Source organism: Sus scrofa, chromosome X (genome assembly GCF_054392235.1).
Source record: "Sus scrofa isolate SSC_HxYL_T2T_F1_AM1 chromosome X, Sscrofa_HxYL_maternal_Yorkshire_Landrace_v2.0, whole genome shotgun sequence".
Classification (NCBI taxonomy): domain Eukaryota; kingdom Metazoa; phylum Chordata; class Mammalia; order Artiodactyla; family Suidae; genus Sus; species Sus scrofa.
The window spans coordinates 1087078-1102116 of record NC_139401.1 but is presented as its reverse complement, the minus strand read 5'-3'; the positions used below and the strand labels follow the sequence as shown (position 1 = coordinate 1102116).

At 58.8% G+C, this 15039-nt stretch overlaps 1 protein-coding gene across 4 annotated transcripts; it reads left to right on the top strand.

The window, feature by feature from the left end:
* Positions 1-4353: 4353 nt before the first annotated feature.
* LOC146394429 (putative GTP-binding protein 6) lies at positions 4354-15016 on the top strand. 4 transcript variants are annotated; one of them, XM_085007286.1, is made up of 10 exons: positions 4354-4713; positions 8038-8175; positions 8670-8740; positions 8830-8956; positions 9285-9355; positions 9833-9991; positions 11294-11502; positions 12531-12679; positions 12986-13138; positions 13339-15016. In XM_085007286.1, exons 5-10 carry the CDS (start codon positions 9346-9348, stop codon positions 13460-13462), a joined length of 804 nt encoding a protein of 267 aa, XP_084863412.1. In that variant the 5' UTR covers positions 4354-4713; positions 8038-8175; positions 8670-8740; positions 8830-8956; positions 9285-9345; the 3' UTR covers positions 13463-15016. The 4 variants fall into 4 exon arrangements, with proteins under 4 accessions (XP_084863412.1, XP_084863411.1, XP_084863409.1 ...); XM_085007285.1 differs by having other exon boundaries at positions 9190-9355; XM_085007283.1 differs by having other exon boundaries at positions 8826-8956.
* The last annotated feature ends 23 nt before the right edge of the window (positions 15017-15039 follow it).

Here is a 15039-nt window from a genome sequence, read left to right as displayed (position 1 = left end):
AAAGAAAAAAAAAATTCCTGGCATGTGATGCAGCCTATGTTCACTGCAGCACTGTTCACAACAGCCAAGACCATAAAAGCAACTTTAATATCCACTGACAGAGGAATGGATAAGGAAGATGTGGTTCATCTACACCATGGAATACTACTCAGCCATGAAAAAGAGTGAAATAATGCCATTTGCAGCAAGATGAATGGCCAGAGATGGTCAGACTAAATGAAGTCAGAGGGAGAAATACAAACACTACATGATATCACTTATATGTGGAATCTAAACTATAGCACAGATGAACCTGTCTACAGAAGAGAAACAGTCTCACACACGTGGAGAACAGACTGGTGGTTGACAAGGGGGAGGGGGAGGGAGTGGGATAGTCGGGGCGTTTGGGGTTCGTAGACGCAAACTAGGACACTGAGAATGGATCGGCAATGAGGTCCTGCTGTACCGCACAGGAGACTCTATCCATCTCCTGGGATAGACCAGGATGGAAGAGAATCTGAGAAAGGGAATGTATGTATATGTAGGACTGGATCACTTTGCTGGACAGCAGAAATTGGTACAACATTGCAGATCAACTATACTTTAGTGAAAATGTTTTTAAATTGAAAAATTTTTAAAATAAAAAGTACACAGCTTAATCAAGAAAAAAGAAACTAATACAAAGAATGTGTATATATACATAAATAATATGAAGTAAATATATCTATTTGAGAGGCTGAGTCACTTTGCTGGACAGCAGAAATTGGCACAACATTGTAAGTCAATTTCTTTCTTTCTTTCTTTCTTTCTTTCTTCCTTCATTCCTTCCTTCCTTCCTTCCTTCCTTCCTTCCTTACTTTTAGGGCCGCACCTGAGGCATATGGAAGTTCCCAGCCTAGGGGTTGAGTCGGAGCTACAGCTGCAGGTCTACACCACAGCCACAGCACTGCAGGATCCAAACAGCATCTGAGACCTACACCACAGCTCAAAGCAACACCAGAACCCTGATGCACTGAGCAAGGCCAGGGATCTAACCCATAACCTCACGGATAGTAGTCAGGTTCATTTCTGCTGTGCCACAACAGGAACTCCCTCAACTCTACATTAAAAAGTCAAAAACATCAACATAAAAATCATGAGCATGTGCCAATCAATGGAATAGAACCCTGCACAGCCGGCTCCAGGCTAAGCCCAGGCACAGCCGCCTGGCTCCCAGTGCACCTTCCTAAACCTGCCATGCCTTCCAGCACGTCCGGCAGCTGCCGCTTCTCCCCACCTGGTTTCCCAGGTCCTCCAGCAGCCTCGTCACCGCCGTCGCCACACCGGCGTCTCCTCGTTTATAGTCAGTGGTAGATGTTCCCCAACTGTCTGCTGAGAGGTCTCTGGGACGTCTGGATTTTCATCTCAACGAGGTTTTAGGGTTTTAGGTTCACAGCTTCCTTGGAAGGAAACCATCTACCCTCTATCAGCAGCCATACGACACGTGATCAATAACAAGGCAGTAAAAAAAAACCGCATTGCCTCATGATCAAGCCTGTTAATCCTTGAGGTTCCCTCCCACACACACCCCTTGAAACCTCGGAGGAGACTGGCTCCGGGGGGCAGCGCCGGTGATGCCGCGGGGATGGCATGGAGATAGATCACAGTGCAGAGAAGAGCTGAGAGGTCTGGTTGCACAAGGAGCCCACCGCTCTGCTTGGGCCACAGGCCCGGGAAACAAGAGTTCCCCGTCATTTTTCAACGTCCGCCCCAGGCCCCCATAAAGCTGCGCTTAGGAGCGAGGTGACCTACCCGAATCTCCCGCCAGGTGGCGTGGCAGGAGCAGACCACGCTGCCGCCTGCTCTTGACCGCCTTCCTTCTGCAGAGCTGGGTGCCACCCAGGCATCAGAGCCAGCCCTGCAGAGGCGCCCTTGCTGGGACAGACGACCTGGTGGCTTGATCATGAGCCCCGTCCATGACATCTCTTGGGCCGCAAGGCTGTCTCCAGCCGTTTGTGACGGGGGGAGGGCAGAGACCAGCCACAAAAGGACCAGCCACCAGAACTCATACACCTGTGAATTCACCATTGATTCATTGTCTTCATTGAGCTTCTCATCCTACCTACAGGGAAATGGCCCCTAGGAATAACCACCGGGGAGGGAGGGGCGCCACAGGCAGCTGTAGGTGAAGATTCTAAGGCTTCGAGTGTGCCTGAAGGCTGATTGTCTCCCTCTGAATTGAAGCTTGTGACGCTGCACAGCCTCATCACACTTGCCAGGCAGTGTATGCGACAGGTCCTGGCCTAAGAGGCCCCTTCCATGTTCCACCCATTCCTAAAGGGAAATTGTGCCTGTACCCCGTTTCCGACAACACTTCTCCACACTCCTCTGGGGTCTCCTTCCTGCTCTATGATCAAAGACAAGCCTAAACAGCGCCTCTGGAAACATCTGAAAGGCTGTGGCTTTCTGCAGACACCTAAGAAGCAACATCTCAGTTAAAACTGTTCTCTTGGGAGTTCCCGTTGCAGAGCAGCGGAAATGAACCTGCCTAGTATCGATGAGGATGCAGGTTCCACCCGTGGCCTCGCTCAGGGGGTTAAGGATACAGCATTGCCGTGAGCTGTGGTGTAGGTCAAAGACGTGGCTCGGATCCCGAGTTGCTGTTTTGTGGCTGTGGGGCAGCTGTAGCTCCAATTCAGCCCCTACCCTGGGAACTTCCCTATGCCTTGGATGCGGCCCTAAAAAGCAAAGAAACAAAACAACAACAAAAAGCTGTTCTCCTATACTAATGTTGAGGAGATGTTGTGGCTCATGGGGGTAGAAACCCTGGAGAAAAGAACCCCAAAAATGCGTAAATATTTAAAGGCAGCTCTTATGGGAGGGGAGCTCCTGCGATTCCATGCTGTCCTGAAGCCAGACCATCTAGAGGAATGGCTCTCGAAGTTTTTTGCTTTGAAACTTTTGTCCCTGATAAAAGATATTTGAAAACAAAAACACCAACAGAAATGGTTCTCCTGTGTAAAAAACAAGTTTTCTCTCTGCACCACGGGTTTTGAGTTTTGCCAAGAGGGTACTTTGGAAGCAGTCTTCCTACCACTTCATCTCCCGGCCCACATCTGCCAGCTGGATTTGGATCCCACAAAGCTGGGGACCCCTGGCCAGACTCTTGCCCCCAAGGGTGCACTCAGGGTGCCAATGCAGACTTAAGAACACCCCCCCACCCTTCCTACTGGGAAGTCCCAAACAGTATTTGGGACCCCTGAGGGAGGATAGCATTTGACATCCATGACAAAGTTAGGGGCCCATAAGGTTAGGGGGCTCGGAGCTTGTGCCCCGTAAACCAGGGCTTAGATGAACAGTGACAGACTTGGACCTGCAAGGCAGGGTTTGGGACCCACCCAGACTGCACTCGGAAACCTCGCCCAGGGTAGAGTCCCGGCCCCCCCTCTGGCTACATTCCCACCCTTAGCTAATAACACAGACTATACCCTCAGGACCAGACAAGACAAGCCATGGCCAAGTTTGGGGCCTCTGCAACAGACATGAAGCCCTAAGGCAGAATGTAGGACTCACAGGCACAGGCCTGGATCCCCAGGACCACAGTCGAGATACAGCATATACTTTGGACCGCTGGACTGGATTTGGAAACCCAAACGGTGTTCACAATACCCCCAGGCCAGATTCCAGACCCCAAGGCAAAGTCCAGGACCCTCAGGGCAAGGTCTAGGACCCCCTAGGGCTGCACTTGGACCCTAAGGTAGGGCCTGGGCTCCGGACTGCACTAAGGCAGAGTTCAGAACCCCCGCGACTGCACTCAGACGCCCCAAGGCAGAGTCTGGGATCCTCATAAATGCGCTTGGACTCCCAAGACAGGATCTTGAACCCAAGGGCTGCACTGGGACCCCTAAGCCAGGGTCTGGGACCCCCGAGACGTACTGAGACCCCGAAGGCAAGGTCTAGGACCCGCCGGGGCCGCCCTTGAACCCCTAAAGTAGGATGTGAGACACCCGAAACGCACTCGGGCCCTAAAGCACAGTTTAGGGCTCCCAAGGCCGCACTCGGACCCGCAAGGCAGAGTTCGGGGCTCCAATGAACAGAGCTAGACCTCCAGGGCCAGACCTCCTACGCTGCGTGGAGGCCGGAGAGAGGCGCAGGGAGGTGGTGACTGTGGGGAAGCGCCGCCAGGTATCCCGCCGGGCTCCGCTCCAGCGCTACGTGGCCTGGGAGCATAACCGCCAGCATCCAGGAGAAAAAGGAGCAAGTCCGGGGAGGCGGTGTCCGGGCCCGGGCCACTCGCACCAATCAGGCGGCGGAGAACACGTGACTCCGGCGGCCAATGGACAGCCCGCCCGGAAGCACGCCCCCGAGGCCACGCCCCGTTGCGTACAGGCGCGCACGGGATGTGGGCCCTACGGGCCGCCGTCCGCCCGGGGGCCCGGCTCTCCCGCGTGGTTCGCGGCTGCGGGGCTCCAAAGGCCGCGCCGCCGCTGCCGCCCTGCCCCAAGCGCACGGTCGCCGCCTTCCGCGGGGGTGCGGGGGGCCCAGAGGGGCGAGAGGGTGGAAGGTGGAGCCCAGGTGCGAATGGCTGGAGAAGTCGGGCTGGAGAAGAGGAGGAGGAGCCAGAAGATGCGGAGGAGGAAGAGGAGGAAGAGGAGCTGCTGAGGAGGGACCCTTTGTTACCGGCGGGGACCCAGCGCGTGTTCTTGATTCACCCTGAGGTCAAGTGGGGACCCAGGAAACCACAAGGGACCCGAGGTAACTGGGAGCGCGGCCGCCGGCTGGGACGCAGGGGGGCGGGGCGCTGGAGGCTGCAGCCCATAGGGCGGAAGCGCTGGGGAGGGACTCCGAGGGCTGGCGCTCATAGGTTGGGGCCGGCGGGGGCGGGGCTCTGGGGCGGGACTCCTGGGGCTGAAGCCCAGAGGGCGGGGCGGCCGGGGGAGGGGCTCGTGGGGGCGGGGCACCGATGGCTGGCCTGTGGGGGCGGGGCGCCGAGGCTCTGCTGTAAATCCTAATTCTGGGCGGGGTCGCCGTACCTGAGCGCTCTGCCCCCCTGCGGGTCCTGGGCCCCCTCCCCTTTCAGCCGCGCCCTGGGTTATCGCTTTTCCCTGCTTCTTCCGCATCCTCCGCCGTCCCGAAAGGAAAAGCATCCAGCCAGTGACACCCGTGTGCACAGGGTCCCTTGTGTCCCAGAGTTTTGAGGCTTTTATCAGCCGCGTTTCACTCTGTGTGACTGAATACTAAGCCCAAGATTGTGTACAAAGGTGTTCACCCGCTCTTTGTAGCAGAAACCATGAACCCCGCTGAGCCCCTGCGCGGCTGTCCGCCTGGGACCGGCATCCAGCGCCCTCATCCATCAGGAACCCCATTGTCCCCACCCCAGTCGGGCTGCGGGGTAGGGACAGCAGACACACGGAGCAGGAGCCTGCCACCTGGCCTGAGTGCTGTGTTCAGAACCGAGTAGGAAGACAGACGCAGGTGGGGAGGGGGCCATCTCTTTAGAGTGGGTCTGGATGGCCTGGGAAGAGGGACCCCACAGAAAAATAGGGACAAGTGTCCAGAGAGGGCTCCCGAAGGAGCATGTCCTGGGGCCTCCTGGGACCACTGCCTGTAGGCTTTTGGGGGCTTTTAAAACCACGTCTCTCCAGTGGTGCAGGCCATGCATGGCCTCGGGTCAGCACAGGGACTCTGGGTTTAAGCAGAGCAGGGACCCACGGTGGGGGAGGGGTCGGTCACCTTAATCCTTTCCTCCCCCTCTTTTGTTAGCACTTTATTGAGCATACGATGAACCACCTAGGATGCAATTCAGTGGCATGTCGTCCATTCACAGTGCTGTGCAGCCACGACCTCTGTCTAGACTGTGTACCCTTAACAACCCTGTAGCCTTAACAGCAGGCCTCCCCCATCTCACCCCCATCCATCCCCCGGCCCCTGGAAACCAGGGGCTTTCTGTCCCTGTGGATGGTCCTGTCCTGGACATTTCACGTAAGTGGAATAGATGATACGTGGTCTTTACTGTCCAAGGAGCATGTTTTCCAGGCTTGTTTATGCTGTAGCCTGTGTCGGCCTTTTAAAAATTTTTCTTAGACTTTTTTTTTAAAGAGCAGTTTGAGTTTCACAGCAAAACTGAGAGGCAGGTACAGAGATGCCTCTTAAACGCACTCACATTTACCGCCTCCTCCCATCAACACCCTCACCCGATGGTGCATTTGTTACAGTTGATGACCCTATGGGGACATGTCACCATCACTCAGAGGCCACCGTCTATCTCGGGGCTCACTCTTGCTGTGGGTTTGGACAAGTGTACATCATGGATCCATCATTATAGTGTCACACATGGTATTTTCTCTTCCCTAAACACCCTCTGGGCTCTGCCCGTTCCCCCCCCCACCCCCACAACTGTATCCACAGTTGTGTATTTTCCGGAAGGAACAGAGCTGGAATCCCAGAGTCTGCTGCCTTTTCTCGCTGGCTTCTTTCACATAGAAACACGCATTTCAGGTTCCTCCATGACTTTTCACCGTGCGATGGCTCATTTTTTTTCGGTGCTGCAATAACATTCTACTGTCTGGATGGACCACAGTTTATCCAGTCACCTACTGAAGGACATCTGGCTGCTTTCGTTTTGGCAATTAGGAGTGAAACCGCTATAAGCATCTGTGTGCAGGTTTCTGTGTGGACATAAGCTTTCATCTCCTTTGGGTACATACCAGGGAGCGTGATTGCTGGATCACATGGTAAGAGTTTATTTAGTCTTTTCAGAAATGGCCAAACCATCTTACAAAGTGGCGGCACCCTTCTCTAGTCCTCAGCAGCCCCAAACGGGAGTTCCTGTTGCTTCACACCCTCATCAGCACCTGGCGTGGCCAGGGTTCTGGATGCCAGCCATTCTCCGAGTTGTGTAGTGATGTCTCATGGCTGTTTTAGTTTGCATTTCGCCGATGACACGTAACATGGAGCATTTTTCCATATGTTGAGCAGGCTTTAGTGACATGGAGCCAAGGCCTGGGCACCTTCTGTGGTCCTAGGCTCAGGACTCAGTCTCTCATGGAGCCTGTGCCCCTGGACTGGGGTCTCCACACATGCTTCTCTGTTTTCATTCCCACTGATGGATACCTAGGGGCAGGTGGTGGGATCCCCTGTGTTGTTTTGACCAGACCCCCAGGCAGGCAGCCATGGGAGCGACCAGAAGAGGCAGGGACAGCAGTAGGGATTCACGATGGGGCCGGCACGCAGCCCCTGGGGTCGCCTGAGTGTTTGCTGATGGGCCAGACCCCGCGCAAGCAGGTGGAGGTGAGGTGTGGCCGCGGGTCCCTGGGGAGGCGTCCGAGAAGACTGGTTCTCATGGCCCAGGGGTGGGGACCCCGCCTCACATAGCTCCAAGGGTGAGGACACTGCCCTGAGGATGGGTGACCCCCTCCTCCCATGGCCCAGAGCACAGAGGACTCTGCTCTGTGGCCTTGGCCCCCATCAGCCTTGTCTCAACAGCCTCTTCTTACCTGTGTCCTCACTGTGCCTTGAAGAGGGTCGGGTGACCCCAGAGACAGCAGCACCAAGGGTCCCAGGAGTGAGGACCATGAAGCAGGAGGCGCCATGAACCGGCTGTTTCTCTGAGCTTCTGTGCAAAGGCAGGGCTCATGGCACTTATTCCATGTGTAACCAGGGAGTTCCCATGTGGCAGGGGTTAAAGATCTGGCATTGTCACTGCAGCAGCTCCAGAACTTGCATATACTGGGGACACAGCCAAAAAAAAAAGCCACTCAGAACCAGGGAACAAACCAGGGTCCTCGCAGAGCCATCCACCAGCCCTCAGGTCCCTCGAGACCTGCAGCCACCCTGTCCACCCCCATCAGGGCTCAGAGGACTCATGGGCACCCTGCCCTGCCTGCCCGCCGACAGTCTGCCCAGAAGGATGGAGCTGCGTTTACAACAAATGCTGATTCAGGTGCTTTCCTGGCACCATTGTGTAGGCAGCACCATTCCAGCCTTGGGCATGTGGCCAGGGGCACCTGGCAGGACAGGACAAGGCCTGGGCTGACTTGGCCAGAAATTGACCTCACACTGGCCTGTCTCTCCCCACAGCTGAGTGGCAGGTGGCAGAGGCCCAGGCACTGGTGCGCACGCTGGATGGCTGGTCAGTGGTGGACACGGCAGTGGTACCCACCAAGACCCCAGACAGGAGGCTCATCTTCGGCAAAGGGACCCTGGAGCACCTGACGGGTGGGTCCAGCGCACGTGTTCCCGCCCCCTCCTGGAAACAGAGCAAGCATGGCTGTCCCTCTGGGCCTCATGGCAACTTGAGCCAGACATAGAAGGCCACCAGGTCTGCGTCAGAATTCAGGAGAGGCCCCGAGAGTCAGGATCTTGAGAGAATTGGGCGCGTGTCAGCTGTGCAGCCCAGCCCACCACCCGCTCTCAGGGCCCAGGGACTGCGCCCCACACCGCTGCCTGGCTCACAGCTCAGAGCAGGAGACGCGCGGGGGAGGGTGCTTAGCGCCCGGGTTTTACCCCGAGTTTAAAAGGTGCTCAGGCTCACGGGATCCCCATGCGTGAGACCTGTGCCCCTGAAGGTGGACGCGGGCCTCCCCATGGACCCAACCCGCACTCGCCAAATACGGCACCCAGAGAGTCATGCCCGGGGAACACTGCCAAATAAAGTGCAGGTCCATCCCCGGACAGACATCACGAGTCTGATGGGCGTCCTCTTTCCTTAGAGAAAATCAGGGGGTCCCGGGAAGTCTCCGCTGTCTTCCTGAACGTGGAGAGGATGGCCACGCCCACCAAGGTAGGGGGGGTGGACGCTGGCTCCCCTCCCCCACCCGGTCAGCCCCCTGCTGTGAGGACACAGCCGTCACGCCTTCCTCTTCTAGAAAGAACTGGAAGCCACCTGGGGCGTGCAGGTGTTCGACCGATTCACCGTGGTTCTGCACATCTTCCGCTGCAATGCGCGCACCAAGGAGGCACGGCTGCAGGTGGCGCTGGCCGAGCTCCCGCTGCTCAGGTGCCTGCAGAGCGCCGCTCTGGCGGAAGGACCCCTTGTTTTCATATATCTAGACTCTTGCCAGATGTGAGGGCGGCATGTGGACCCCGAGCTTGTGGTGGGCGGGGCCGAGCAGCAGTCTGCTGGGGTGGGTCCTCCACGAGGAATGTCGCCCAGCTCCGCACCCTGGATCCCCTAACAGTGGAGGCTTCCGCAGGAGGAAGGCCCCCAGTGAGCCTGTTCTCTCTGTCCAGACACACCTCCCCCACCCCGGGCTGCATCCTCTGCCCCGTGTCTGATGCTGGAAGCGCATGTGCACATCTACTGAGCCCACCCTTATCCACGCCAGGTCCCACCTGAAAAGTGATATTGGCCACCTGGACGGACGAGGAGGGGGCTCTCGCTACATCATGGGGTCAGGTAATGCGATGGAGGTCTCCTCAGCGGGCACTTGGAACGGGGTTGTCATGGCTGCCCCTAAAAAGGGCGCAGTGTCCCAGAAAGGCCCTAACGGGGCCAGGGCTGCCCATGGGCCTCATCTGTGGTCATGTTCTGACAAAGCAGGGCATTAGGGTGCTTCCTAGGGTGGCAGTAAGAAAGGAATGCGAACCAGCGCCTTAAAACCACATACCTTCATCCCCTGGTAGCCTTGGAGACCAGGCATCTGAGGTCAGGGGTCAAGGGCAGTGTGTAGTAAGGCTGCCGGCCGCCAGGCAGAGCTGTCTTGGAACAGGTGTCAGGCTGTGGCTGCTGTGCGAGTAGGCTTCCCACCCCCAGAGCCAGCCGGTCCATATCCCCCTCTGTGGCGTGGGGTGGGTTCGAGGGGGAAGCCTGCTGGGGCTCGGGCCTCTTTGCTCCCGTGTCTGCTCAATGACTTGCCGTCTTGGATGTTTGCAGGGGAGTCTTCCTTGCAGGTGCAGCAGCGTCTCCTCAAGGACAAGGAGGTGAGGATTCGGCGCGCGCTGGAGAGGCTGCGGGGGAAGAGGCTGCTCCTGGGGAGGCAGCGGAGGCGGCGGGAGTTCCCCGTGATCTCTGTGGTCGGATACACAAACTGTGGTGAGCGGTGGGGCCCCCAGGTATTTTAGGGGAATCCACCTGCAGAGCCAACGACACCCAGGTTTCGCTGAAGGCTCCTGGATAGTGGGAAAGACTGGGTGTGTGCCTGTCTCCGGCCGTCGCAGGGGCCACGGCTGGAGCCCAGCCTGTCTGCTGAGGGCAGGGCGGGGGGGGGGCGGTGCGGGCTGACGCCCCTCTTAGCGGATGCCCTCCAAATGCTGAGAAAGAGGGAATTGGATGTTTTTCGTTTTCAAGTCCATGTGCAAAAGAGACTTCATCTTAAAGGAATCCAAAAATTCTGATTTTACAAAGTAAAACTTAACAGTGTGTTTTAAGGTCCGTCTTTAGGAGCATATTGAGAAAGCTGTGGGCACGTGACAGAGCTCAGGTGTCCTTTAGGGTCCCAAAGCCCTGAAGTCACAGGGCCCTGAACGCAGTAGGAAGCACCTGGTCCCTCAGTGGGAAGCACCAGGGTATGACCTCGCACGTGCCAGGAAACCCAGCACCTTCTGGCGGAGTCGCTCAGAGGGTGGGAGAGGGTGTGGGGGCCGCCTCTCTGTTTCTGAGATTCCCAGGGAGCGGCCTGCGGGTCCCGACACCCGCTGCTGGGGATTCGGGGTCGCCGGCTGAGCCGAGAGCGTCTAGGCTGAGCTGACCTACCTGGTCCCTCCAGGGCAGGGACAGTCAGCACCTTCCGTGGACTTGGGGCAGGGCTTGGTACCCAGAGCTCACCAGTGGGTCATCCTCGACCGGATGGCTGTGACCCTGAACTTGGGGTCAGCTGGGGAGAGCGTCCACCTTGCCAGGAAAGGCCGTGGAGGGGCCACCTCAGAACACAGTCGTGTCTGTCTACACCCTCCCCCTGTCTACACAGACATCCACCCCACCTCACACGGATCCCCTGTCTACACAGACACCTGCCCCATGTCACACACACACTCTGCACCCACCCGACCCCAGCACCCCCTGTCTACACAGACACCCACGCCACACTCACACACCATACCTTCCCTCTGTCTGTGCCCACCTCATACACACGTCCCTACTGTCTACACCACCACCCTCGCCTACACAGGTGCCTGTGCCCCTGGCTCTGGTCCCTCTCTCCTGGAAGCCTAGACAGCGGCAGCTGTGTCCTCATGCGCCTGAGCATGGCATCGCCAGGGTCCTGCAGAGCCCGCTGGGCTCAAAGACCCTCCCCCTGGCCCAGCCTCCAGCGGCCTGTGGTCAGCGATCCCGTCGCTGCAAGGTCACAGTGGATGGTGGGGACATGGGCACCCTCCTCTTGTGACCCACTTGCAGGAAAAACCACGCTGATCAAGGCCCTGACGGGGGACGCCGCCGTCCAGCCCCGGGATCAGCTCTTTGCCACACTGGACGTCACGGCCCACGCGGGGTCGCTGCCCTCCCGCATGGCTGTCATCTACATGGACACCATCGGCTTCCTGTCCCAGCTGCCCCACAGCCTGATCGAGTCCTTCTCGGCCACTCTGGAGGACGTGGCCCATTCGGTGAGCAGGGTGGGGCCAAGGCCCAGTCATTTCAAATACCAGCCAGCAGGGGCCTGGCACCCTCATCACCACACCACACGGGATGGGGGGGGGGTCCTCTCATCGCCACACCACACGGTGGGAGGGCCTGGTCCAGTCAACACAGTCCATGGGGTCCCGGTCCCCTCACAGGTGCCATCACACGGGCTGAGTCCTCCTCAACCACTCCAGGGAGCAGACGTCTGCTCTTTTCTAAAGTAAATGCCAACCAAAAGGAGTTCCCTTTTGGGATGTTGGGGGCCCTGGACAGAGGCATGAAGGAGAGACAGTGACCCCTACAGAATCTGGGGTTTCGTCAGCAGACAGGGACTCGGGTGTCCCTGACGCTCCAGCACCTTAGAGGCCACAGTAGCCCAAGCACAGGCTTAGGTCCTTGCTCCGTTCTGAAATCCTACAACTTCTGAAATGAAACGTTAAGGAAAAGTTAGGTTCCTCTCAAAAAAGAACCCGGAAGTGAGTCCCCCACATCTTACAGGCCACCTTCTTTCCAGGCAGAATTGCCCTGGGCTGTTATTTCCTCCTTTTCTGTATTTTCCAAATGTTGCATAAGAACTACACATAAAGCACAAGATAAGGAGAAACACCTTCTTTAAAACGGGAACCTGAAGGTTTCACAGAAACATGCAACAGCCCAGAGCGCTGACCGAAGCCCATGTGGGGGGGGGGGGCTGGATGCTGGTAACTGGCTGCACCCAGGTGCAGCCGGTACCCTTGGGGCGGGGGGTGGGGTGAGCTTGAGGGCCCCTCGGTCCAGGTGCACCGGGAGCGGCCTGCCCAGGGCGGATCCCCAGCAACGGGGCAGGGCCTCAGTCCCCTGCAGGCCAGCTCTGCGGTCTCAGCCACACACCCCGCACCGGCCCCACGCCGGCTCCACCCCATCCGGTTGAGCGGTGCCCTAAGAGCCCGGTCCCCCACCTGGCGGGCCCTCCTGGGTGGGGGCGGGCGTCGCCGACCCCAAGCCCCCTGACCGCCCGACCACCTGGTCCCAGGATCTGATCGTCCATGTGCGAGACGTGAGCCACCCCGAGACGGAGCTGCAGAAGGACAGCGTCCTGTCCGCCCTGCGGGGCCTGCGCCTGCCGGCCGTGCTCCTGGACAACGTCCTGGAGGTTCACAACAAAGTGGACCTGGTGCCCGGGTGAGCGCCCCGCCGCCTGCTGCCCCACGTCGCCAGGGCCCGAGAGCCCCTTCCTGCTCCCGGGCGTGTCCCCCCGCACCCGCTGCTGGTCAGAGCCGTAACCCAGGGTCCGCCCCAGCGGAGCACACGTTCGGGGCTGCGTGTTCGACCCCTTCACCCCGCACTCCGGCCGGGAACACGCGTCTCTTCGCATTGCCCTCTTTTACCTCCCGGCGGGGCCAGGTCCTCACCGGGCGGGGGACTGTGGACCCAGGCCCGGGTCCCCCTCTGAGCCGGGTCTGCCCCTGCCCCTCCCCCAACCCCCAGGTACAAACCCATGGGACCGCACGCCGTGGCCGTGTCCGCCCTCCTGGGGCTCGGGCTGGAGGAGCTGAAAGCCAGGCTGGAGGATGCGGTGCTGACAGCCACGGGGAGGCGGGTCCTCACCCTCCGCGTGCGGCTGGCGGGGGCGCAGCTGAGGTGCGTGGGGGGCGCGGGGGAGGGGCTGGGGCGAGGGGGTGGCGGGGGAGCGGCGACGCGGCCAATCCCGTTTAACCGCCACGTGTGAGCCGGTGGCCACGCTCATCCACGCGCCTTGTCCACATCCGAGCTGTCGGCTCAGCCCTGGCTCGGGGCTCCTTTGGGGGTACCTGTTCTCATTACACGTGTCTTCCTCCCAGCTGGCTGCATAAGGAGGCCACGGTGCAGGCGGTGGATGTGATGCCCGAGGCTGGAGCGGCCGACGTCAAGGTCATCATAAGCCACTCGGCATACGGCAGGTTCCGGAAGCTCTTCCCCGAGTGAAAGACACGCAAGGGCCTGGGCTGGACTGCGCGTTATAGCCTCCAGGAGAAGCAGGCGCTGTGTGGGGGCCTCCCTCCCTGTACCCCTTCACCTGGCAGGGGGCTCGTGGGACTCCGAGTGGGATTCGGCCTTCCTGGTGGGACTCTGAGGGCTCCTGTCAACTGTTAGGGCATCTGAAGAGCGATTCCCTTACAGGATGACTGAGCCTCGAGACCCTAAAAATTCTGCATGTGTGTTTGTAAACCAGCCTTTCTGATTGTTCAGCAAAGCCCTGTGAACAGTGGCCATGAGGGAGGCAGGTGGACTCCTCCATCGTGTTGGCTGGTGGCTTATTCAGCAAATGCGCTGTGTGTCCACAAGGTCACGGCGGCCAGGCTTTGCCCTGTCCTGTGGTAGCGGCAGGGGTGTAATTAACAGGACAGCCCAGCAGGCGGAAGAGTCTCCCCCTTTGCAGGGCCAGAGAGACGAACCCATCACGCCAAGGGAAATACAAGTTCAGGCTTCTTGTCCACAAGCAGGAAGTCACGTCTTGGAGCCCAGCTTCCAAGAAGACCCCTTGGGGACCCCTTCCTAACATCTGAGAGGCTCCAGGGCTCCCAGACTGCTGGCACCCTGGTGGGTGGGGAGGATCCTGCTCGGTCGTTTGCCAGGCATGGTTGCCCCCACGTGCCCTCAAGTCCCCCAGGGCTCCCTCAGCGTCCTCTCAGCCTGGTCCCTGTGCCTGGCCACCCACCTCCTCCCAGGTCCACCCCTCCAATTCCTCCCCATCTACAATATGTGAGGGCGGGCTGTGGGGGTCGGTTATGGCCTCTGGTCCCCTCCTCTCCTGGTACCCCCTCCCACTGCCCAGCTCCTCCCCACCCCCAGCCCCAGAAGCCCCACCCAAGGACTGGGGGGAGCAGGGCCAGACAGCCTCTGCTGGAGCTTATCCTGCAGGCCCGGAAGGGAAGGATAAGGTGGAGCCTGGGGGAAGGGAGGGCCTCAGGGAGCCCAGATTTCATGGGACCCCAGAGAGAGGGTTCAGGCTCCCAGTGGGTGAGAACAGGTATAAGACCCTGCCCCAGATTCGCACAAGACCCTCCATCTGTGGACAGGGTCTCCCCTCCCAGTTGGGGTCCACTGGGTCCAGAGATGCTGGGGGCTCTGAGGACAGGCCCAGGTGGATGGACAGGACACAGGACGCTCCTGTTAGAGGAAGGGGGTTGGGCCAGGCAGCCCCTGGGGCGCCCCATCACATATCTGATGGGGAGGTGGCCTCAAGATGGTTTTGAGGGTTGAGAGCCTCCATCGTGTTGGCCGGTGGCTTATTCAGCAGATGCACTTGGGCTCACACACTGGCTGAGAAGAGGTGAATGTGTGTGGCCAGCCCCACTTCACGGGTGGCAGCCTGAGCACGTGGCCTGGAAGCTGCCCCGCTAGCAACATCCTTCTGCCAGAACTCCCTCCTCGAATACGGAAGGCTCAAAAATTCATCTTCAGCACAGATGCAGGACCTCTGCTTCATGTCCCCGTGGGAAGCTAAAACTATAAAGCAAAAATAAACAGGAGGATGGAGGCGTGACTTGGTTTTTTTCAAA